The 24217-nt window shown below is 37.7% G+C and overlaps 1 protein-coding gene across 4 annotated transcripts in view; it reads left to right on the top strand.

The window, feature by feature from the left end:
* Positions 1–24217, top strand: part of CTNND2 (catenin delta 2) — a 942360-nt gene that overhangs the window by 555975 nt on the left and 362168 nt on the right. For all 4 annotated transcript variants that reach the window (XM_033178807.1, XM_033178804.1, XM_033178806.1 and 1 more), the window contains exons 8-9: positions 2250–2444; positions 21704–21959. In XM_033178807.1, coding sequence (XP_033034698.1) covers positions 2250–2444; positions 21704–21959 — 451 coding nt within the window. The remainder of the gene's footprint in view (positions 1–2249; positions 2445–21703; positions 21960–24217) is intronic.

Genomic DNA, 24217 nt, shown 5'->3' with positions numbered 1-24217 from the left:
CATATGTAACTGTATTTTGCACAAGCGTTTACACAGGGAAACACTATGGGCTTATAGTTTTACTCAGATCACTCTAATACGTAAAAAAGGATAGTATCCTATTCAGATAGTTAATTTGATTATTATATTTGTAATAATATCAGCATATCAAAAGATGGATATCCACATAGGTAGACTTTACCTTAAGATTCTTCCTCCTTGCCTAGCACCCTTGGTCATCAATTTGATTAATGACACTAATGAAAATTTCTGAATGCCAAATAAATGCATGTAATAAGAAGATTTTTACATATACCCTAAGACCATGTTACCAGTTAAAAGTTCAGCATATCCTCTCATTGGTCATCACTGGATGTTTTTTGATGCTTAGAATAAAGGAGTAATGGTAAAGTAACAACTCTAAATGTACCAGTGATGGATAACTTTTATTTATCTCTGCATTTGGATGTGATGACTGTTTTTTTTTTTTTTTAATTTTTACATTTTTAAATCCTTAGCAATATTTTCAAAACCTTCAGGAATAAGAATTGCCAACAGGAACACAAAGTATATTGTACTTAAATATATTCCTGGAAAATATAAACTTGAGATAATATTCAGAGTGAGGTTGGCATTTGATAAATCAGATGCAATGAACCTAATTATGCAAAACAGTTATTTGGAATCTATCATTCATCGGAGCACTATCTAAATTGGAATTTAATTACCAGCAAAGAGAAAAGTAGGGAACTTGCCTGCCCTGTCCCTTTCTTCTCCTCAGAATACTCAGTGGTTTTTGTTAACACTGAATTCATAGAGTTCTCACCACTTCTCCAATTATTCAGAAATGCTGTTTTCTGTGTACTTAAAGTAGCCCGTGTGAAATATACCAGTAAAACATTTTTCTATTGGCAATTTAAAAACTACAATGGCTTTTTTTCCTCAAATATTCTAGACAAGAATATTACAATTTTAAGTTTATATGTTCCTACCGAAACAGACCTAACATCGAGCATTTGAAGACTTTGGCTTTGAAGTGCTCCCTGAGGAAGGCAAAATGGAAGGAGAGCTATCGAGACACGGCCAAGATCAAGGAATCACAGCACCCAGACATGTTAATCCAGAATGGAGAGGCTGAACCAGGGCTGCTGAAAGACAGTTGCCAGTTAAATCCCAGTACTCCACGTGGGGATTAGTTGTAGGATGTAGCTGAAGGGTCATTCCCAAAATCAACCATTGTCTCCTTTGGTTCCTGTCTGTGTTCTGTATTCAACATGGAAGATGCCACCTCTCCTTGATGCCCCAAGGCCATCTCATTGCCCCAGTGCAAATGATTCCCCTGATGTTTCTGCTCCAGTGGTTCTGACTGTACCTCAGATAAAATATTGGCCCTCAGTCAGCGTCCTCTTTCCTGTCTGTCAAGCCAGCCTCTTCGCCCGCCCTAAAGTCTTATTTCCTGATGTACAGAGGCTTCCTTTCTTCCAAGACCTTCTCATGGTTCTCTGGTCCATAGCATTGCCTCACATCAACACCTCTTCCCATAACGTGCAATGAAGTGAGACAAATAAGGATTTGTAAATACTACAAAGTGATGTGTAGCCGCAATTTATACATTAAACCAGGTAGTGGCAATCATTCCTAACTTTTTCAGAGAGAGGCAGACTAAAATGTAAATGCTTCAACTTAAGAGGGTCAGAGTAAAGGAAAATATAACTTGAAACCTTTTTCTTTAATATCTGCTTCTCTCGGGGATTTAAGCTGTTGTAAGTTCAAACATTTTGGTTTATCCTTTTCCCAGGGAAATACTGCTGATGGGAACAAATTCTAGTTCATTTTTTTAGGAACAACATCAAGATGGCTTTGCCATTGTAGCTCATCATTTAAAATGATTTCTCTTATACAATTTAAGCTGCAAGGACTATGGGCTAATAAGAGATTTTTAGGATTGACTATCTACCTGATTCCTTTAGTGAAGAACCTAGCTACATTCATTAGGTTTTGAGAAAAGTAACATTTCACCGGTCTTGTTCCATGTGGGTTTATCTCAGAAACATCATTTTTTAGAGTGAGATCATGTTTGGACGCAAAGCCAGGCAGCTGGGTGACCGATAAGCTGATTAGATTGACATATTGCTGCCATTTCATGTTATTCATTTGATTTCCTGAGAATTTCAAAAACTTGGTCCAAAAAATTTGAATATGTCTTTGATTAATCAAGTTCTGTTTAGAGGTCGCCTGAGCCTTGATGCCTCTCTGTTAATTTATTTCAGCTGGGTCTCGAGCCTCATACAGCAGCCAACATGGGCACCTGGGCCCGGAGCTGCGGGCCCTGCAGTCCCCAGAACACCACATAGATCCCATCTACGAAGACCGCGTCTATCAGAAGCCCCCTATGAGGAGTCTCAGCCAGAGCCAGGGGGACCCTCTGCCGCCAGCACACACCGGCACCTACCGCACGAGCACAGGTGTGTAATCAGGACCCCACTGGGTGGCCTGTCCACAGGGGGTGGGCTGTGCATGGGAGCTTCAGTAACACTCCCAAATGAAAGGTGTGTGTCTGTGTGTCCGCTGGCCCCACAAGCTCTGTGACCTGCTTCTATCAATGTCTGTAATGATAATGGTGGAAACAGAGTATGACTTTAATTCAGGCTACCTTGTTATAATCTGAATGAAAGGAGGCAAATGGCGATTGTAAGCTCATTTTGTCAAAGAGAAAAATTGAAAGAAGCAACACTAATGTTTAGCAGATCATTATTCACTTATATAATGAATATAAGTACCCCGAGGACGTAGTCATTCGTAGGACGTGAAAGACATATGCTTGATGATGGTAAGTTTTTTTCATGATATTGTCTACCTATTTGACAAGCTTGGAACAAAAACATATTTGCTAAACATGTAGCATATTTTTAAAGGCAGACAATTTATTTCATACACACTAATAGATTGAATCACAGAATTACTGTGTGAAGGTTGGATGTTGGCAATTGCAAATGGTTCAATCAATTATATAGCTCTCCTAGATTAAATATATATTTTCAATTGAATACAACCACAGGTCACATGACAAAATGCAAGTGTTTTCCAGTATCTGGAGCCATTTGCAACATAATCTGTCAAATGTCATAATTAGATTGCTAGAGAACACTTATCTTAACTCTAAAATCGATGTAATTAAAAACAGGTTGAGAATTGCATTTATTATCAAGCTGCACATTGCTAAGTAAACTGGAATGACTGTGTTGCTGGTCTACAGACAGTACAGCTCTCTCCTTCTTTCCTAATGATATGTCTGAGCGCCAGCAGAGACTGAGGCTGGCAGACCTGGCTCTCTGCTTTGGAACCTGGCATGCAGATCTCTACATCCTCAGACTATTGGAATTTCTAGTGACCACTAAGTAGAGCATGGCAATTTTCTTAAACTGCATTATGATACTAAATTACATGCTTTGAAATCAAGGCGAGCCAAGCTGCTTTTATAGTTGATTATTGATATTTACATTTCAGTATTTCACTGAATCATAGGGAGAAAGGCACAGAATACTCTTTATTTTATTTTTGACATCATAAATGCCACCCCATATTAATAATACCTATCTTGGTTTTGATGAAAAATAATGCCCATTTATTCTTCTGTCAGAATTTTTTTCACCTTCAGCCTGTTAGATCCACTCCTGCCTGGAGTTGGACTACTTTAGCATTTAGTTTTTACATGTTATTAATTAAGGTAATTTTATTTTTATGCACATCTTATAAAAGAAGAAGATAACCACAGTGACATTCAATATCTAATTTGAATAAAAACTGACAACAAAAGAGATTATGTTGATTCTCTGTTCCATATTCATATGCTCTTAGAATTATCCTTTATTAATAAACTTCCAGGAACTTAATGAAAAATTAGCTACATAAGAAAAAAAAAACAAAACCTTAATTCATTTATATCACATTAAACACAGGGAAGATATCCACACTTAAAAAAAAAAAAAAACAACTCTAGTGTGATAGTGATTTCTCTGAGTCAGCATCAGCAAACAATGGCCCATGGGCCAGTTGTAGGTCACCATCTGTTTTAGTAGTGCCCATGAGCTAAGAATGATGATTGCATTTTTAAATGGTTGGGGAGGGAAATCAAAAGATGGTTAATGTTCTGTAATATGTTAAAATTATATGAAATTCAAACTTCAGTATCCATAAATAAAGTTATTGGGATGCAGCCATACCCATTCATTTATTTATCATCCACGGTGGCTTGGGCCCTGCAGAGGCAGAGTGGAGTGCCCGTGACAGAGACCATATGGTTGGCAAAATCAAGAATATTTACTATCTGGCCCTTGACAGGAAAAATGTGCTGTCCCCTGCTCCAAGCCATCAATGGAGAGCTATCCAGAATGAACAAGTGTTTTTTTCCTACCACCTATGAGGAAGGCAGTAGTACCATCTAACTGCTTCAAAGGTGAAAGCCATTTGCTGGGGGCTTTTCCTGGTCATAGCTGTGGCAGAGATGTGCTACGATTGTGACATTCAGATGTTCAAGACCCCAACCCAGCCTGCACCTTTGAACTTAAGGCAATTTTGAGAAAACATGCTGATTGACATAATACAATGGAAATTTCCAGAAGTGCCTGGATGACCTCTTAGGACCCCAAGTGGAGGAGGAGAAGCTACCTCTCTCCAGCTCCTAAGCATAAAGCCACAAACTCTCTCTTCCCTGCATCCACCAAGGTTACACCTGTGTCTATATCTGATTCATATAATTTCATGTCTTCACATTTTCACAGCCACAGAAACTGTATCACAACCTGAATGTTGAGACAATGCCTTTAATATGTGTATATGTCTTTTTATTTAGGTATTAAAGACATCATATATATTAAATTCTGTCTAGTATAACACCCATAAAAATGGAGATTACAAAGAAGTAAAGATTAAATATAGTTATCCAGTAGCTGTAAAAAAACATTCTAAGTTTGCTTCCAAGTATCTTTGTAGGGGTCATCTGTGTTGTACATACCCCCATGCTGGAGACCACTGGTACAGACCTCTAAGAGGCTTGCAGGCCTAAAGCAGATACCCTGATTCCTTCTAAGAAGAGAACAGGTTCTTATGAGGCCTACCAGACTTAAAATGTTCATGGCCTCTGGCTCTTAGCTCAGATGGGTGGCTGAGGGGACTGGAGCAACTGGTCTTATCTTTCTGCCCTTAAGAATAGACCACCAGCTGGAGGTCTTTCAGTACAATTCATAAAGCATTTCCAGACAATACTGCAAGAGAAGTGGGGCAGGAAGATCGAAGGCCAGTTGCTTCCCTTCCAGGGGTCAACACTTGGGAATGAAGAAAAGTAGACATGCCTCAACAATTAGGGAATTATTAGATGGTGTCATAGAAACAAGCATGCAAGGCTGGACAAACAATGGTAAGATGAAGAAGAAAGGGCTGGAGGAGAGATGGAAAAAGATGGTGGTAGGTGGAGCCTAAAAGGAGAAGCTAACTGAGAAATCCCCTTTGGTGGGGACGCATGTAGCTTGTAACTGCTTCCAGGGAGTGTGCCAAATGCTTTGGGTATTTTACCAACCCCCAGAATAGTCCTTGGAAGGAGATGCTGTTACGATGCTCAATGCTTGCTTTTTGGATCAGAAAACCAAGGCACAGAGATGTTGAGTAATATGCCAAGGTCACACAGGTTGTGTGGAACCAGCCTTTAAACCTTCATAGAGGCTGGGCATAGTGGCTCACACCTATCATTTGAACACTTTGGGAGGCCTAGATGAGAGAATTGCTTGAGCCTAGGAGTTCAAGACCAGACTGGGCAACATAGTCAGAACCCATCTCTATTAAAAATAAACAAATAGGCCAGGTGCAGTAGCTCCCACTTGTCATCCCAGCACTTTGGGAGGCCAAGGCGGGTGGATCACTTAAGGTCAGGAGTTTCAGACCAGCTTGGCCAACATGGTGAAACCCTGTCTCTACTAAAAGTACAAAAATTAGCTGGGCATGATGACAGGCACCGGTAATCCCTGCTACTCAGGATGCTGAGGCAGGAGAATCGCTTGAAGCCGGGAGGTGGAGGTGCAGTGAGCCGAGATCATGCCACTGCACTCCAGCCTGGGCAACAAGAGTGAAACTCCATCTAAATAAATAAATAAATGAACAAATAAACAACTTTCATACTTAGGCAGTCTTACCTTAGATCCGGGGCTTCGTTGACTACATTTGTAAAAATCATCATTTAAAAACAAAATAGACATTTATTTTCATCTCTGGAGCTTCATGGTCTTCTATATCCTGTTAAATAATATCTGTTGAAGATACTCTGTGTGCTAGATGTACTGGCAGATTCAAAGAGGCTTAAAATCTACTCCTTGTCCTTAAGCATGTTCAATTTTGTTTCAGATAAAGACATAAACATCTGAAAAATTAACCGATATTGGAAGGTAATATCATACAGGCTACATGCATATTTTTAAAAAAACAGACATTGAAATGAGGGATTGAGTTGCCCCTCACTCTCCTGTCTATGTCCCCGCTAAAGTGGCCTTCCTCTCTTTTATGGGTAGCAAGTGGGGGCATGGAAAGGTGTGGATGTGGATGGAATCACACCAAGGGAAGGTGTGAGTGTGATCACTCCTCATTCAGTGCTACAGCTGTGCTCTCTACCAGCTCGGGTTCGTGGGCATGACTCTGGCTCTGGTGGCCAATCTACTCTTTCTGTCCTGCTCTGCCCCATGCTGACCTCATCCCTGGGCTTTCCTTACTCAAAACACCACTAACGTTATCCTGAGTAAGAGACTATTCTAGGGCTGAGAGATAGACAGGGAGATAACTGCACAGAGAAGACCAGAAAAAAACTTCAGACATGGAAGATAAGACAAGTTAGATCCCTTAACTTTCCCACCAAAGGGGATTTCTCAATTAGCTTTTCCCGTAAGATTTCACCTACCGCCATCTTTTCCCATTTCTCCTCTAGACCTTCCTTCTTCATCTCTCCTTTCTTCTTAGCTGTCATAAGTAATCCATCCACGCCTGTTACTTTATTATGAAGATGAATTTAAATCTTGGGTACCAGCTCAGATGAGGACTACCGTCTACCTTTTCATAGTCAAACAGGTCCTCCAGGCTTTCCTAACCCAAAAAGCTACCTAGCCATAATGTTAGAGACCTCCTGAGCATGAATACAGGAACATCTATGTAATGTTCAAGGAGCAGGGTACCCAAGTCCTACTCCACACCTCTCCTATACTCCAGGCTTGTGGATGGTGACAGAAACAAATTTCTGTATTGACACAGGAAATAAATAGGATTTCATGAAGCTGAACAGGCAAGCCATCACCCAAGGCTGTGTTAGAGAACATGGTCTACAGGGGGTCCCCATCCTCCCGCCCCAGACCTAACTCTGCCAGCCATTGCAAGATAAGAACCAAAGACCTTTGTCCCTCACCTAGGTCCAGCAAAAGGGTGTGGGCTCTGAGAACAGCACTGTCTGCATCCCTGGCCCCAGGCATTGAATAGGGAGGCAGATATAAAGTGCTTTGAACAGGGAGGCAGATAGAAAGTACAGCAGTGCCCACCTGCCCGAGGACTCCAAGAGGGAGACAGAGCCAGCGTGGTGGCTCCAGAGATCTGGCAGCCTAGGAAAAGGTGAAAGGGTCACTTTGTGCCACAGATGGTCCCTGGTTCACAGAGCTCCCGGAGAGTACCCATCACCAGACATGACAGCCACATCTTTCTTGCAGGACCATTAACAGGGGGAGGGGGTAGTATAACAGAGAGGAAGGCCACCAGTGTCCTTTCCCTAGATGAGGAAGCAGAACTGTGTGAACTGCAGCAGAAATGACAGACTTACTTTTACATGACCATCCCCCCAATATTTGGGCATTTATGTCCTGCATGATGAAAATGTAAAGAGGCACAAATTTAACTAAGGCGTCTATTTAGATAAAATATACATTTCATCTGAGATGAGGCTTGTCAAAACCAGAGCTTGTAAAATAAGGAGTACAGTGAAACAGGGAATGTGTGGGTCTCATGAATTTGCTTGTGGTAAAGTCTATTAAGCAGAAATAAATAACATGAATTTTTATTTCAAACTCAAACGTATGAATGACTGTCAATTTAGGAGTTATTTGATCAACACAAACACTTGACTCTGAAACCCCTTAAACGCATTATTATTTTTTTATTTTTTTTTATTTTTATTTTTTTGAGACGGAGTCTCGCTGTGTCGCCCAGGCTGGAGTGCAGTGGCGCGATCTCGGCTCACTGCAAGCTCCGCCTCCCGGGTTCCCGCCATTCTCCCGCCTCAGCCTCCGGAGTAGCTGGGACTACAGGCGCCCGCCACCGCGCCCGGCTAGTTTTTTGTATTTTTAGTAGAGACGGGGTTTCACCGTGTTAGCCAGGAGGGTCTCGATCTCCTGACCTCGTGATCCACCCGCCTCGGCCTCCCAAAGTGCTGGGATTACAGGCTTGAGCCACCGCGCCCGGCCCGCATTTTTATAAACCAGTGAAAATGGCCAACATCTGCTGTGATGATAGTCAGATGAATTTTCTTTTGGATAAATGCTATTCGAAGTGAGTGTTGAAAACAAGCTTTCTGTGATGTATGTGTCAGCTTGTAATAAAGAAAGAATTATCATAGATACATTGCAAGGAGCAAACTTGCTAAATATCTTCATGAACACGACAAGCACTGCAACATAAAAAGAAAAAAGAATGTGGTGAAAATAGTTACACAAGTGGAGAAAATAGTCTTTAAAAAAAACTGAATCCTCTGCAAGAAGAGCCCAGTGTTTAATGAAGTGATAGAGGGATTACATAGGACCTGCATGTTCATAAAATCGTATTACTGTTATTCATTGTGATATAAATAATAGTCCTAGTATCAAAAATATTTTAATTAAAATTATTTGAGTTCACAAATATGTGAATTATCAGTAGTTTATTACTTATTAAGTGCTGTTACTCAAAATTTTAAAATCAAGTGCTCCCTATTGGAGCAAGTCGAATAAGATACTCCATAACCTGTTAGTTAAAATTTTCACTTTTTTTAGCTGAAAAGTTAAGGTCCTGGTCAGAAATTTTAAATCAACCCAACGATAAATCTTCATCTTAGAACGAAAGAGAAATTTCAGATGCTTACCTGTGTGGATTCACTTAAAAAGGTGTAAATAAGAAGTCTAATTGTTTAGTTGAAGGAAGACAGAGCGTTTGATGGGAGAACAGTTTATTGGTAAAATTCAAAAATATCGTAACTGTCGTCCCTTTCTACAGATAGATCATGAAACCATGTTTATTCATGTCATGTCAACTAGGGATACACATACTGAAAATTACAAAGCTGACCTTGACCTGGATGATGCACCCCAATTACTGGAAGATGTATCATCTCATACGTGGAATTATGTCATTAAGCATAGCAATGTTGAAAAGAATAGAAGCCAAGTATTAGATTTCAACTGCACATTGAATGGGGCTTCATGTAATATAATACCAAAAGCTAGAATTAAGAATAATTAAGACATTACCAGAAGACACAGCACTATGGAACCATAATTACACATGAGCAGATTCTGCCCTCAACACCAGACATGCTCTATCAGTTAAAATTATAATAGAAAAAGCTCTCAAATTTTAAAAAATTACTCATTTAATTTTTTAATTGACACATTGTAATGACACATGTACATGTTCATGGGACACAATATTGGATGTTTTGATACATATGTATGCTGTATACTAATGATCCAGTCAGGGCAGTGTGTGTATCCATCACCTCATGCGTTTGTCATGTCTTTGTGGTGAGAACATTGAAAAGCCTCCCTTCTAGCTATTTTGTAATATACAATGTTTTACTGTTAACTATAGTCACCCTACTATGCAATAGAACACCAGAATTCACTTTTCCTGTCTCATCGTAACTTTGTACCCATTGGCCATTCTTTCCCCATTCATCCTCCTCCCCTCACCAGTCTCTGGTAACCACTATTCTATTCTCTGCTTCTATGATATCAGCTTCTTTTTTAGATTCCATGTTTGAGTGAGTTCATGTGGTATTTCTCTTTTCTGTGCCTGGATTAGTTTACTTAGCATGATGTCCTCCAGGTCCATCCATGTTATCACACATGACAGGATTTCATTTTTCTTAAATGGCTGAATAGCATTCTGTTTTGTATATGTGTTACATTTTATTTATCCATTCACCCACTGTTGGACACTTAGTTTGATTCCATATCTTGGTTATTGTAAATAGTGCTACAATAAACATGTGAGTGTGCAGGTATCTCTTTAACATGCTGATTTAATTTTCTTTGGGTATATACCTAGGAGTTAGATTGCTGGATCACATGGTAACTCTATTTTTAATTTTTTGAGGAACCAACATATTGTTTTCCATAGTGGCTGAACTAGTTTATAATGCCATGAGCAGTATAAAAGTGTACCCTTTCCTCCACGTCCTTGCCAACACCTTTCTTTTTCTTTTTGACAGTAGCCATTCTAACTGGAGTGAAGTAGTTTTTGTGGTTTTGATTCCCATTCCCCTGATGATTAGTTATGTTTAGCCTATTTTATATACCTGTATATCTTGTATTGAGAAATGTCAAGTAAGGTCTTTTGCACATTTTAAAATCAGGTTATTTGGGGTTTTTGTTTTTTGTTTTGCTATTGAGTTGTTGCAGTTTCTGATACATTCTGGATGTTCACCACTTGTTAGATGTATCATTTTTAAATATCATTTCCCATTCTATAGATTGTCTCCTCAGTCTATTAATACTAATAGCTTGCTTATTAATATTAATATTACCTGTGCATTTGAGGTCTTATTTTAAAAATTCTTGCCTAGCCCAATGTTGTGAAGCATTTTACCTATGTTTTCTTCTAGTTGTTTCAAAGCTTCTGGTTTTACATTTAAGTCTTTAACTCATTTTGAGACGATTTTTGTATATGCTGAGAATTAGGGGTCTAGTCTCATTCCTCTGCATGTGGATATCAATTTTCTCAACACTGTCTATTGAAAAGATCGTCTTTTCCCCAATGTACGTTCTTGGTACCTTTGTTGAAAATAAGTTGACTGTAGGTGCATGAATTTATTTCTGAACTCTCTAGTCTGTTCCATTAGTCTAGTGCCTGTTTTTCTGCTAGTGCTGTGCTGTTTTGGTTACTCTAGCTTTGTTATATATTTTGAAGTCACATAGTGTGATGCCTTCAGTTTTGTTCTGTGTACTCAAGATTGCTTTGGCTATTAAGAGCCTTTTTTTTGTTTTCATACAAATCTTAGTGTAGGTTTCTATTTCTGTGAAGAATATCTTTGGTATTCTGGTAGGGATTGTAGTAAATCTGTAGATCACTTTGGGTAGTATGGCCATTTTAACAATATTAATTGTCATAACCCATGAGCATGAGATATATTTTCATTTATTTGTGTCCTCTTCTATTTCTTTAATTGAAGGTTGATAGTTTTCAGTGTAAAGACCTTTTATCTCCTTAGTTAAGTTTATTTCTACCTAACTTTTTGTAGCAATTAATATTATACATAAAATTATTTTCTCGATTTTTCATTTAGTACATTTCTGTACAGATAGTGTATAGAAGTGCTACCGATTTTTGTGTGTTGATTTGGTATCCTGCCATATTATTGAATTCATTTATTAATTCTAACAGGCTTTGTTTTATGTGTGGAGTCTTTAGGGCTGCCCATTTATATGATCATGCCATCTCTGCCAACAGAGACAATTTGACTTTCTCCTTTCCAGTTTGAATGCCTTTTGTGTTTGTTTCTTGCCTAATCACTCTGACTAGGACTTCCAGTACTGTGTTGAATAGAAGTGGTGAAAGTGGGCATCCTTGTCTTGTTCCTGACCTTAGAGTAAAAGCTATTAGCTTTCCTGTTGTTCAGTATGATATTAGCTGTGGAGTTGTGGGTTTGTCATGTATGGCTTTTATTGTGTTGTGGTACATACTTCCTATACCTAATTTGTTGAGAGTTTTTTTGTTTTATCATGCAGGGATGTTGAATTTTACCAAATTCTTTGCAGAATCTATTGAAATGATTATATGGTTTTCGTCCTTGATTCTATTAATGTGATAATCACATTTATTTATTTCCATGTATTAAATCATTCTTCCATCCCTGGGATGAATCCTGTTTGATCATAGTGAATGATCTTTTTAGTGTGCTGTTGCATTTCTAGTATCTTGTTGAGAATTTTGATATCTATGTTCATCGGGGGTGTGGGCCTATAGCTTTCTTTTGTTGTTGTGTTCTTGTCCAGTTTTGCTGGCCTAGTAAAGTGAATTTGGAAGTATTCCTTCTTCTTTAATTTTGTGGACTAGTTTGAGGAGAATTGGTATTAGTTCTTTAGACATTTGGTAGAAATCAGCAGCAAAATCCTGGGCTTTTTTTTTTTTTTTTTTTGGTAGGAGACTTTTTATTACTGATTCAATTTTATCACTAATTATTGGTCTGTTGAGGTTTTCTCTGTCTTCCTAATTTAATCCAGGTAGTAGGTCGTATGTGTCTAGGCATTTATCTGTTTCTTCTGTTATCAAATCTATTGGTGTGTAATTGTTCACAATCATCTCTTACGGTTTTGTCTCTTGTCTCTGATTTTATTTAATTAAGTCTTCTCTCTTTTGTTCTTAGTCTTGCTGAAGATTTATTGATTTGTGTATTTTTTTAAAAAACAAACTTTTCATTTTGTTGATCTTTGGAATTGGTGTTTAGTCTCTGTGTTGTTTATTTCTGTTCTTACCTTTATTGTTTTCTTCTTTCTCCCAGTTTTGAGTTTAGGTTGTTTGTGTTTTTCTAGTTCCTTGAAGTACACCGTTAGGTTTTTATTAGAAATCTTTCTTCTTTTTGGATATGGGTGTTTATTGCTCTAAACTCCTTCTTATAACTGCTTTTGTTGTGTTCCATAGGTTTTGGTAGGATGTGTTTCCATCCTCATTTGTCACAAGGAAATTTTTAATTTGCCCTTTAATTTCATTAAATTGTTGATTGATTGGTTCAGGAGCATGTTAATTTCCGTGTACTTGTAAAGTTTCCAAAGGTTTTCTTGTTGATTTCTAATTCAAGAGCATTTTTGTCAGAAAAGATACTTGGTGTTGACTCTGTCTTCTTAAATTTGTTAAGACTTGTTTGTGGCCACATATGATCTATCCTGGAGAATATTCCATGTGCACTTGAGAAGAATGTGTATTCTGAAGCTGTTGGATGGAATGTTCTATAAATGTCTGTTAGGTGCCTTTGGTCTGGAGTGTAGTTTAAGTCTGATGTTTCCTTACTGATTTCTCTTTGGATAATTTGTCCATACTTGAAAGTGAGGTTAAAGTTCCCTACTGTTCATATATTATAGTCTATCTCTTCCTTTAGGTCTAATAATTTTCTTTATTCTAAAATGTATTTTTATGACTGTTCTTGAAAATGTTCTCAGAAATGTTGCAAGTGTATAGACAAATGAATAGATCAAGATCAGCATGGAATACACTTGACATGGAAATGCTTATTTTTACAAAATAAAAAGGGTCACAGCACCTGTGGTTTTAAATCCACCAGATTCCAAGCTATATCCCTAATTTAAGGCCCTTAGCCAGCTGAGGTATTTTGTTGGAACACTTAAGCTTCCTTGGAGTTTGTTTTTGAGCCTCTTATTCAGCGGTGGACATTTGGATGCATAAAGAATATAATATACCTTTTATGCCATAACCACATATTGCCAAGTACTTGATGTAAAATCATTTAGTGCTTAAGATGGCAGAGCAAATTTTTTCCACAGCTAATTCTGTTCTCAGCAAACTAGTTCTTGTTTGAGAGCAAACCCAGCTCTATCACCACATTGTTGAGCCTCCTGTAAACCCACATGAATAATGCATCTCATCTCGTCTGGCTCTCTAGAGATTGGCAACTAGGAAACCTGCTCAGGTTGCCCCATGCAGCCTCTCCTTCTGGCCTGCCTCTCTCTATCCTGTGATGAGTTTGCTCAGTCCCCTCATCTTACTCAAGGTAAAGAAATAAGTCCACTGTGGATACCTTAGCATTCTCCACCCAACCACCCTATTTCCATTTTTATGGAAAATTCTATTCATTGACCTTCCCCTAAGCCCTTTCTGTCTTCAATTGAAGGAGATTCTTGTACATTTCTTTCCGAAGAAGCAACCAAAGAAAATGATAATACATTTTTTTTTTGAAATGGAGTCTTGCTCTTTTCGCCCAGGCTGGAATGCAATGGCACCATCTCGGATCACTGCAACCTCCATCTCCTGGGTTCAAATGGTTCTCCTGCCTCAGCCTCCCAAATAGCTTCGATTACAGGTTTCTGCCACCATATCCAGCTAATTTTTGTATTTTTAATAGAGATGGGGTTTCTCCATGTTGGCCAGGCTGGTCTCGAACTCCTGACCTCGTGATCCACCCACTTCAGCCTCCCAAAGTACTGGGATTACAGGCATGAGCCACCATGCCGAGCCCAAGGAATATTATGATGGGGCCAATTATCTAGGTCATAGGGATTTAACCAGTTACACTCTATGTCACATTAAATTTTAGTCTTTTTTTTTTTTTTTGGCATTTCTGTCAAACATACTGCCCTTCAAAATGTGTAGGTTTTATTAACCAAGCTTGCCCTCACCTCTAGTGCCCAACAGTGGAGGAGAGAGGGTAAAACACGCAGACCCTGGAGTCCGCTGCTACATTTCAGTCCCAGCCCTGCCCACTGTCCTGTCACTGCTTTTCGGTGACATAATGAGGGTGATGTTAGCGATAGTAGTCCCTGCCATGTAGGCTGTTGTGAGCATTAAATGAGATCGTGTGTAGAAGCCCCTAATATGGTAGTTGGCACAATAGGAAGCTCCAAATACATGTAGCATTTATTATTATCCTTTCCCATTGATGGCTGAAAATGTGCTTGGAAAGGTTAAAAAAAAAATGTGTATCATCATTCATTGTGACTCCAGTTGCACACACTATAAATCAGAGGAAAATTGAAACACGCAGTGCTAAATGTGCATTTAAATAGATGCAAATACATACATATGTAGGATTAAACATGGGATTATTTTTCTTTCCTTTTTATTAATTCACTTATTTACATTTTTAATTTTTATACCAAGTTCTACAAATCTGCTGGAGTCCATTATGCTGTGTATCACAATAACATTCTTAGAAATAGTAGTAGCTATTACCAATGATTGAACAGGATCCTCTCTGTTAATCATTTGTTGTTTTTTTTTTCCTGTTAATTTATATCATGAAGACCTAATGAGGAGCTTGCATTTTTTGAAAATTGTGCTTACATAGAAATCTATCTGCTCACTTCAAGGCTATTGGTTAAGATAAGTATAGTCACCACCGTCACAAAAATGTTATTCAAAGTTGCAACATGGTCATAGTACCATGTATCTCATCTTGATTTTTTTTTTTTTTTTTTTTAAGTTTCAGGATACATGTGCAGGACATGCAGATTTGTTATGTAGATAAACATGTGCCATAGTGGTTTGCTGCACCCATCAACCCAACACCTAGGTATTAAACCCCACATGCATTAGCCATCTGTCCAGATGAAGAGCTTGCATTTTTAAATTCTTTCAAGGATATAACAAGAAGGAAACTATGAAAGCTGTTTAAGGATAGGGTTTTACATCATATTCTCTTTCAAATATATCTACGATATATTCATACACATGTTCCCACTTTCCGTTTGATAACCAATGTGGTAGGCATGTTTGGCCTGTTCTGGTGTTTTTAATGTCTTCTTTTCCAATAACAGCAAGGAAAACAAGATTAACGCCAATGACGATTATCCCGTTACTACTAAGAATCATGCATTAAATGCCTCTCCCCACAGAGATAGTAATACATGAAAATATTTTAAATTTTGTATGTTTAAATTTATCCTTGAGTATTCTTCCATCGAATTTAGATGGATCAATTGTGCTTAGCACAGAAAATTGCAAAATATTTATACTTCAATTCTTTTTTTTTTTTTTTTTTTTTTTTTTGAGACGGAGTCTCGCTCTGCCGCCCAGGCTGGAGTGCAGTGGCCGGGTCTCAGCTCACTGCAAGCTCCGCCTCCCGGGTTTACGCCATTCTCCTGCCTCAGCCTCCCAAGCAGCTGGGACTACAGGCGCCTGCCACGTCGCCCGGCTAGTTTTTTGTATTTTTTAGTACAGACGGGGTTTCACCATGTTAGCCAGGATGGTCTTGATCTCCTGACCTCGTAATCCGCCCGTCTCGGCCTCCCAAAGTGCTGGGATTACAGGCTTGAGCCACCGCGCCCGGCCACTCCAATTCTTAATGATGACACTCTTGGATATATGTCAGATTGGGTGCTAAAGCTTCCCTATCCCTAAAGAAACGGAGTTGAATTCCTTTTAAGGGTATGTAGGTCATTTAAGAGTCACCTCAGCTATTCTTATTTTCTGAACCTTCAGAGGGACATTCTTTAATTACTTTATTATATGCTTATTTTGTATTTACAAAACATGTAAATGTGCTTTATGTTTTCATATTTATCTGTATATGCAGATATACTTAAAGGCAAAGATAAATAATCCAAAAAGTAGTGCTTTTTTTCTTCCTCTTTATTGAACATTACCTTATATTCCCTGCACCAAGTTTCTATAACTGTGTGCCCAGATTCTTGTATTTTATTCTGTTCTTCTTTTTTCCTTTGTCAGTAAATAATGCTTGCAATTATCTATCACAAAGCAGAATATTTCACTTTATTAAAAAGGATGCCTCTTCCCCTTTTCCAAACAAATATAGCAAATAAACATAAAACATCTCTTTGTTTTTCCTTTATAAACTAGGCCTTTATTTGTGCAGCTCTGCAGAAAACAAACAGATAATTTCATGAAAGCATAGGTATCTATTGAAGTATTAAGTCAGCTGCTGAAGTGGCTACTTGTGAAATCTCCCAAAGAGACCAGTGATACAGTTCATTGAATTCTAAGAGCTTATTGAGAGGAGAAAGGGCTGTTTGCAGAGCAGGTGAGACGAGAGAGGAGTGTGTTTACAGAGCTGATGAAGCACCTTCCCTCTCCAGTGTTTGCCCTGAGTGGGTTCAATGGGATAGAGTAATCCTACAAGGAGAATGGTTTGGTCAACTGAGCTTTAAAACGCAAATAAGGAAAAGTGTTCTGTAGTCCAGAAATTAAGGGAAAAAATGTATTAAAGGAAAGTGTTTTAATAGTGTGACCGATATTAATTTATCCATAGTAATGGAGAGCCAAGGATTGCATAAGCCCCATCAATGTCTAAGCAGTTGGTGCCAGATGGGAGACTTGAATCCTGAATCTTTGTGACATTTTACCCAATGCCATATGCACCTCTCTGTTTTCTAATATTGATTGATTTCAGAGTTCTTAATGGTAATAATAATAGCTATTATAATTAATTATAATTATTATAATTATATATATTATAATTTATAATTATGTAGCTATTATAATTAAATATAATTAATAAATAATATTAAATAATTGTGTAATATTCTCTACATATTAGATCTTTAACGATTTTCATTCATTTAAAGTAATTGTTTTTATATATATACTTTTACGAAGTAAGGTATTACATTGTTACATTACTAATGGTTGGTTTGAGATCCGTTAGATTCTCATACATTTTCTTCCGTATGATTATATAACCTGTCCTCTAATACAGTATGGTTTCTCTCCAATTGTACTGGTATTTTACATTATTTTCATTACATTGATTAGCCTCCAACTTATTTTACTATAACAGCACCAATCTGGATTGAGATTTTATATTTTGAAACTCTCATCAACTGTTTTTTTTATTATGACCTGAAAGACGTTTAAAGCGTGGATTTGGGAATGATACCTCTAAAGACCATTTGACAAGGCCGAAACTACACGATTGTGATTTTTTACAATACATAATTTTTTTGAAAGTTGTTTCTCATCTTAGATTTCATATCCCAACCTCTTTTCATAATAGTGATACCACTGGTTAAACTAAGATGTAAAACACTTTATAATAAAATTAAGATATAAATATATATTGTTATTTTTTGATTTTCCAAGGAATGAACAAAGTTAGGTTTATTGGGCATAATTTTTGTACTTTTTTGCATATCTCAATAAATTCAATTTGAGAAATTGTGTGAGTTAACATATCAACTTGTAATATGTTTTTCAATATAATGTTCAGGTTATTAATTCCTTAATGAACCCACTCTTCTCTGTATCTTTAGTAGAAAAATAGTGTAAATTTTTTTTTTCTTTTGAGACGGAGTCTCACTCTGCCACCCAGGCAGGAGTGCAATGGCACAATCTCAGCTCACTGCAACCTCCGCCTCCTGGGTTCAAGCAATTCTTCTGCCTCAGTCTCCCTAGTAGCTGGGATTACAGGTGCGCACCACCACGCCTGACTAATTTTTTGTATCTTTAGTAGAGATGGGGTTTCACCATGTTGACCTGGCTGGTCTCGAACTCCTTGACCTCATGATCCGCCCACCTCAGCCTCCCAAAGTGAAACAGTGTAAATTTAATGAGAAATAGTGTAAATTAGTTAACATACCAATTTGTAGTATGTTTTTCAACATAATGTTCAGGTTGTTAATTCCTTAATTAACCTGTCTTTTATCTGTACCTTTAGTAGAGAAATAGTGTAAATTTAATGAGAAATAGTATAAATTAGTTAGCATACCAATTTGTAATATTTCTCAATATAATATTCAGGTTGTTAATTCCTTAATGAACCCATCTCTTCTCTGTACCTATAGTAGACATTTCCTTCATTTTAGGCCTCACCGTTTTTCTAAGTTTTCTGACCATATTAGGTAATTCGATAATTTGAGGTTTTAAACCTGCCCTGGTAGCCATGGTGTCTATGAGCATAAACTCTAGAAACCAACTCCAAGGACTTCAGTTCCTTTTTTGTTATTATCAGCTGACTTCTGGCAAGTTCTTAATGTCTCTGAGCCTCAGTTTCCTGTCTGTAAGGTGAAAATGATGTGTATACTCTCTTGTAAGGATTGTTGGAGAAAACATGAATTTATACAAATAAAGCACTTACAGCAGAGCCCAGCACTCAAAAGGAGCTATATAGTCTGATACCCAGTGAAAGGGCCTTTCTCCCAGTGCCAAGTGTACAATCCCCTTTTCTACTGTCAGTTGATTTCAACATCGTTAATGGTGGTAATATTAATAATTCATTTGTTTAATATTTTCTCCATATTAGTTATTTAACACTTTTCCTGGGTTGAAATCAAACAATGATCCCATGAAGCCATTTTTTCTCTTCAATAACATTGAAACTGGAGCTTGGAGAGCTCGGTGAACCTGTCCAGTGCCAAGAACTGACCAAAAGGCCAGGACAGGAACCAGTTCTCCACCTCTAGCAGCCAAGCTCTGAAAGAGCTCCAGGACACTTCCCTGAAAAGGGCTAAAGTGAAATATAAATAGGAACCGAATAACATTCATAAACTTTTTTCTACCTTTTCTTCCTCCATACATACCAAAATGTTGCCTTCCTGTTTCTGCTTAATTAATTGAATTTCGCATCCTATTTTCACATTTTGAACCAGTCCCTCATATTATTCATAATTTGTTGTCTGCTGCTTGGCAGAGTTTGTCCTAAACTCTTTCTTGTTATATTTTCTTTTAACTCATGGTCCTTTGAGAGTTTTTTGTGTGGGTAGTCAAATTGTTCTCCTTACCTACTCTGTTGTTTTTTTAACAAAAAGATTTCTTTAAATTTCAATGTTATTTTCTGATCTCTGACACTTTAATCGTTGTATTGAACACATTAATAGCAAATGATTTTGCATAGAAAAGTATTTCTTTTCTGAAGACCATTTTCAGCAAGATTAAATGTTGATACTTAGTTTCTGAATGGAAAAAATGCACATCTATGAAAAATGCCAGATGTACTTAGTTTTATTTTTTTGCCCTTGATTTTCTGGCTAGCTTATCACAACTCATAGAAAATGAAATTTTGTTTACCTCCGTACATTTGTTCATCCAAGAGCAAGTTTATGACTTGTCTATTTTAAACCCCTTTTACAATAATATAAGGCACATTACGCATAAATTTTAAAATGTGGATTTTAATTACACATGCTGGTAATACCTTGGAGAAATGATAAATCCTCAAGGACTTGCATAAAGACATAAAGCAGGTTTTCTGATTTTGCAATTAATGTTTATTAGCCTAATCTGATTATTTTGAGACTTAACACATCAGGACAACCTTCATTATCTCAAAATATTGTCCCTCTGGGAATATATACACTTTTTGTTTATAAAGTTTCTCTTAAGTATTTTTGCCATTTTTGTCATGTCGCAGAACCTACTTTCCTACATTTTTGTAATTCTAAGATGAAGTCTTCAAAGTTCATTGGGAAAGAAGAGCCCTGAACTCTTAAGTCAATCCTTGGTATTCGAGTATATTCCTCCCCTTCACTTTGCAGCTTTTCATCATTTCAACACAATTTCCTTACCTCTTTAAATAATTATCTTCGTAGCGTGACATAATTTCCTTTGTCTCTGTTTTGGCATATGTCCCCTAATGTAAAAGAGGATAAAGTAAGCTCTATCATTGTTCACTAAGAAATGGTTAGGAAGTCAGAGAAGTGTAATTGATAATGAGAACCTAATTCCTTAGAGCAATTCCTTAGAGCACCCATGTCATAAGTGGTCCTATCTAGCCACTGGCTCTATTTTGGATATGAAGTCTGCTCTACAGCACCAGAAAGCAAGTGAGTTGTCTACTGTGGATCATGACTAGCAGTCATTAAAGCAGTTCATAACTGGTCATATTCTACTGAAATCAAAGATGCTATTTTCATTGTATATATCAACCAAACCTTAGATGTCAAATATATTTTGAGAACTGGATAAAAATAATGACATGAAAGGATCTAAAAAGAATCCAAGAGGGAAACAAAAAATTGAAATTCAGTTTGAAAATAGTCAAACTGATTTTAGTAACTAGTGTAAAATCTTCTCAAAACAATTTGGACGCATTGAGAAGATGCAAATACTTTCAGAAAAGCTAAGTCAGCTCCTTTATTTTGTCTGTCTTGCAGTTGGGTTGGTTTTTGCCTTATTCTCCCTTCACCAAATGTATTTGTTCCTGTGACAGCTTCACTTGAAAAAGAAGCATAAAAAAGTCTTTCGGGAGTTACTTTACAGAAACTAGAGCAGTCCTGTATTGAATGTTCTTGTGCTAATTATGGAAATGTGAACCCCACCTCTCCCCATCTCCACCCCCATTCATACACTGCCTCTCATTTCTTCTTATTTTCTTTGATTCAAGAAAATTAACTACATTGCTAAATTTGTTTTACATCCTTAATAATATAACATTACCTGAACACATTCTGAATTTTCTCAACTTGAACAATAAAGAATTAACTTCCCATGCCTCCTTAGAAAGTATTCTCTATATATCTCCTGAGTTTTACTTTTGCACAAAGTTTATATGGCAGCCGAACACACCTTCTCTTGGATGTGGGTAAGCAATAGGCACACAACAGATGCGTTCCCCCATTCCTGAAAGGTTTGTCTCTTAGGCATACTGATTATCATTTGACTGGATAACATTGAATGTATTGGTTCAAATATGATGGATTAACTTTTTTTTATTCTTTCGAATCCCCTATTTTTTATGTGTGTAACTTCCCCTGCCCCTGCCTAGACCTGGTTAACCGTTTCTGTGAACAGGTCCTCAATTTTTTACTTTGTCCCTACTTTCCTGTCGTAGCCCCATCTTCCCCTGCTGTCGACTCCGTCCCCTTGCAGCGCACAGGCAGCCAGCACGGCCCGCAGAATGCCGCCGCGGCCACCTTCCAGAGGGCCAGCTATGCCGCCGGCCCGGCCTCCAATTACGCGGACCCCTACCGACAGCTGCAGTATTGTCCCTCTGTTGAGTCTCCATACAGCAAATCCGGCCCTGCTCTCCCGCCCGAAGGCACCTTGGCCAGGTCCCCGTCCATTGATAGTATTCAGAAAGATCCCAGGTGGGTAAAAACCTTTTTCTTTCCCTATGATGTCTAAGGAGGTTTTGTAACCGGGTACTGTAATTTATTTCCCGTCGTGTTGCATTTATGTCATTGACTATTAAAGGGTTGGCTTTTCTTGGGTTTTCTTTTGTTTGACTTGGAATGTGTGTGTTTGCAATGGATCCCTAGTATCTTTGGTGTTTCACCACCAAAAACAAAGATGATCTTTTGATCAGAGTATCTATATGTGCTTGACATTTAGCTACTTGATGAGATGTAAACAGCGGTCTTTTTTTTTTTTTTTTTTTTTTTTTTTTTGAGACGGAGTCCAGCTCTGTCGCCCAGGCTGGAGTGCAGTGGCCGGATCTCAGCTCACTGCAAGCTCCGCCTCCTGAGTTTACGCCATTCTCCTGCCTCAGCCTCCCGAGTAGCTGGGACTACAGGCGCCCGCCACCTCGCCCGGCTAGATTTTTGTATTTTTTAGTAGAGACGGAGTTTCACCGTGTTAGCCAGGATGGTCTTGATCTCCTGACCTCGTGATCCGCCCGTCTCGGCCTCCCAAAGTGCTGGGATTACAGGCTTGAGCCACCGTGCCCGGCCAAACAGCGGTCTTTAGTGCAGGGGAAACTGGGGACTGGAGGCTATGTCATTTGACTTCAGATAGCATGGCCCACGTATTTTATTGTCTCAGTGGAAGTATGTTTTGTCATCATGTGTATTTCTGTTTATCAGATTGCAAAGGGGTACACCTTCCCAGTTGTAGTAAAATTGAAAATTTAGAAATTTTGCATGACTGAAAATAAACATTAGGATGAAGTTGTTTAAAGACTGATAAAAACTGGAGCATAATATATTAGAGAAATTGTTGTTCTGGAGGTATTGTTTTTGTGGTTGTTATTGCTGTTTTTTTTTTTTCTTTCTTTCTTTCTTTTTTCCATCAGTGGCAAGGGGTTTAGCAATGCTCTGCTTATCAAGTTGGATTTGAGTCCCAGGAGACTTAAATGATGTTTTATTCATAGCCATTGGATTTATGCTGATAGAGTTCCATAAATATATATCTGCATCTGTGAATACTATTGATATGTCAGATTGCTGATATTTCTTTATGGCAGGGCAGGTGGCTTGACTCTGGTGTTGTACTTAAAATTCATCTCAACAAATTTTCACTGGTGGAGCACACAAGTTCCTGTGTACTGTACTGAGGGCTTGGCATAGATTCTTTTGCAAAAAGAAATCACTTCTGCAAATATAAAAGGCAGAATGGGATCGTTTTATGGGGTTTTTGTTGAGATAGCTACTTTAGCACAATTCAAACCTGCTTGGAAGATCCATGTTAAATATTGTATTTGGTATAACCCCATTGTAAAAGTGAATTGTAATACATGCTTACTATTATCTACTAGAAATCAGAAGCATTCTTTCGTTTACTATATTCAGTGTCCTGATTATCTAGATTTTCAGTCTCAACAGCACTCTTTCTAGTCTTGGTCCTGAAACCTGCCCCAGATCTTAAGTATTCTTGGCATGTATGGCAAGCATATTCATCAGAAAATACCTCAACATATTCCCTATTTTAAAATAGTCTTTCTTGATATGCTACTGAAAATGTATAGGAATAGCATAATAGTGAGCCCTTAAGAAATGCTAAAAGACAAAATTATATAATTGAATTGACATTGTTTGTATTTAACATCGTAGGTTTAAATTGACAATGAACATTTTGTCTCCAATGGAAATACTTTACATTTTTATATTAGGGAATTTAGCTTAATAAGAAACCAAATTATATTTTCTCTAGCTGCAGCGTAGCTTCTGTATTTTATTAAATGCATTTTATTTTATTAAATGGCGTAGCCTTTCCATTTTAGGTTACTGTCATTTTTACAGCCTTTTTTCTTCTCTCAATATATTGACACAGCTCTTACCTTTTCAAGTGATGGATTATGTCACTTATATGTATTGAGTGCCTGTTATAAACCAAAAAAGACAAACACCAATAAGAAGGGTTAGAATGGAGAGAATATTGACCCCTAAGCTTTTGTATGCATCAAATTTGTATGCAAATTCGTGCTATATGAATTATAAATTCATCCTGAGCTCAGACCTGCAGACCAAAAAAAAAAAAAGAGAGAAAAAACAAATGTAGAACCAGAACCAAACTATTGTGCTTTATTATAAAAGGGACTCATTCTCTGGCATCATGCAAAATGTACGGAGCATAAACTATACTAATGGGTTTCTTATCAGGTTTTCCTAAAATGAAGGAATGTCTCAAC

The sequence above is a fragment of the Trachypithecus francoisi genome, unplaced genomic scaffold (assembly GCF_009764315.1).
Source record: "Trachypithecus francoisi isolate TF-2019V2 unplaced genomic scaffold, Tfra_2.0 Lachesis_group2, whole genome shotgun sequence".
Classification (NCBI taxonomy): domain Eukaryota; kingdom Metazoa; phylum Chordata; class Mammalia; order Primates; family Cercopithecidae; genus Trachypithecus; species Trachypithecus francoisi.
The sequence above is the reverse complement of the archived record's forward strand: the minus strand, read 5'-3'. Positions and strand labels throughout refer to the sequence as shown.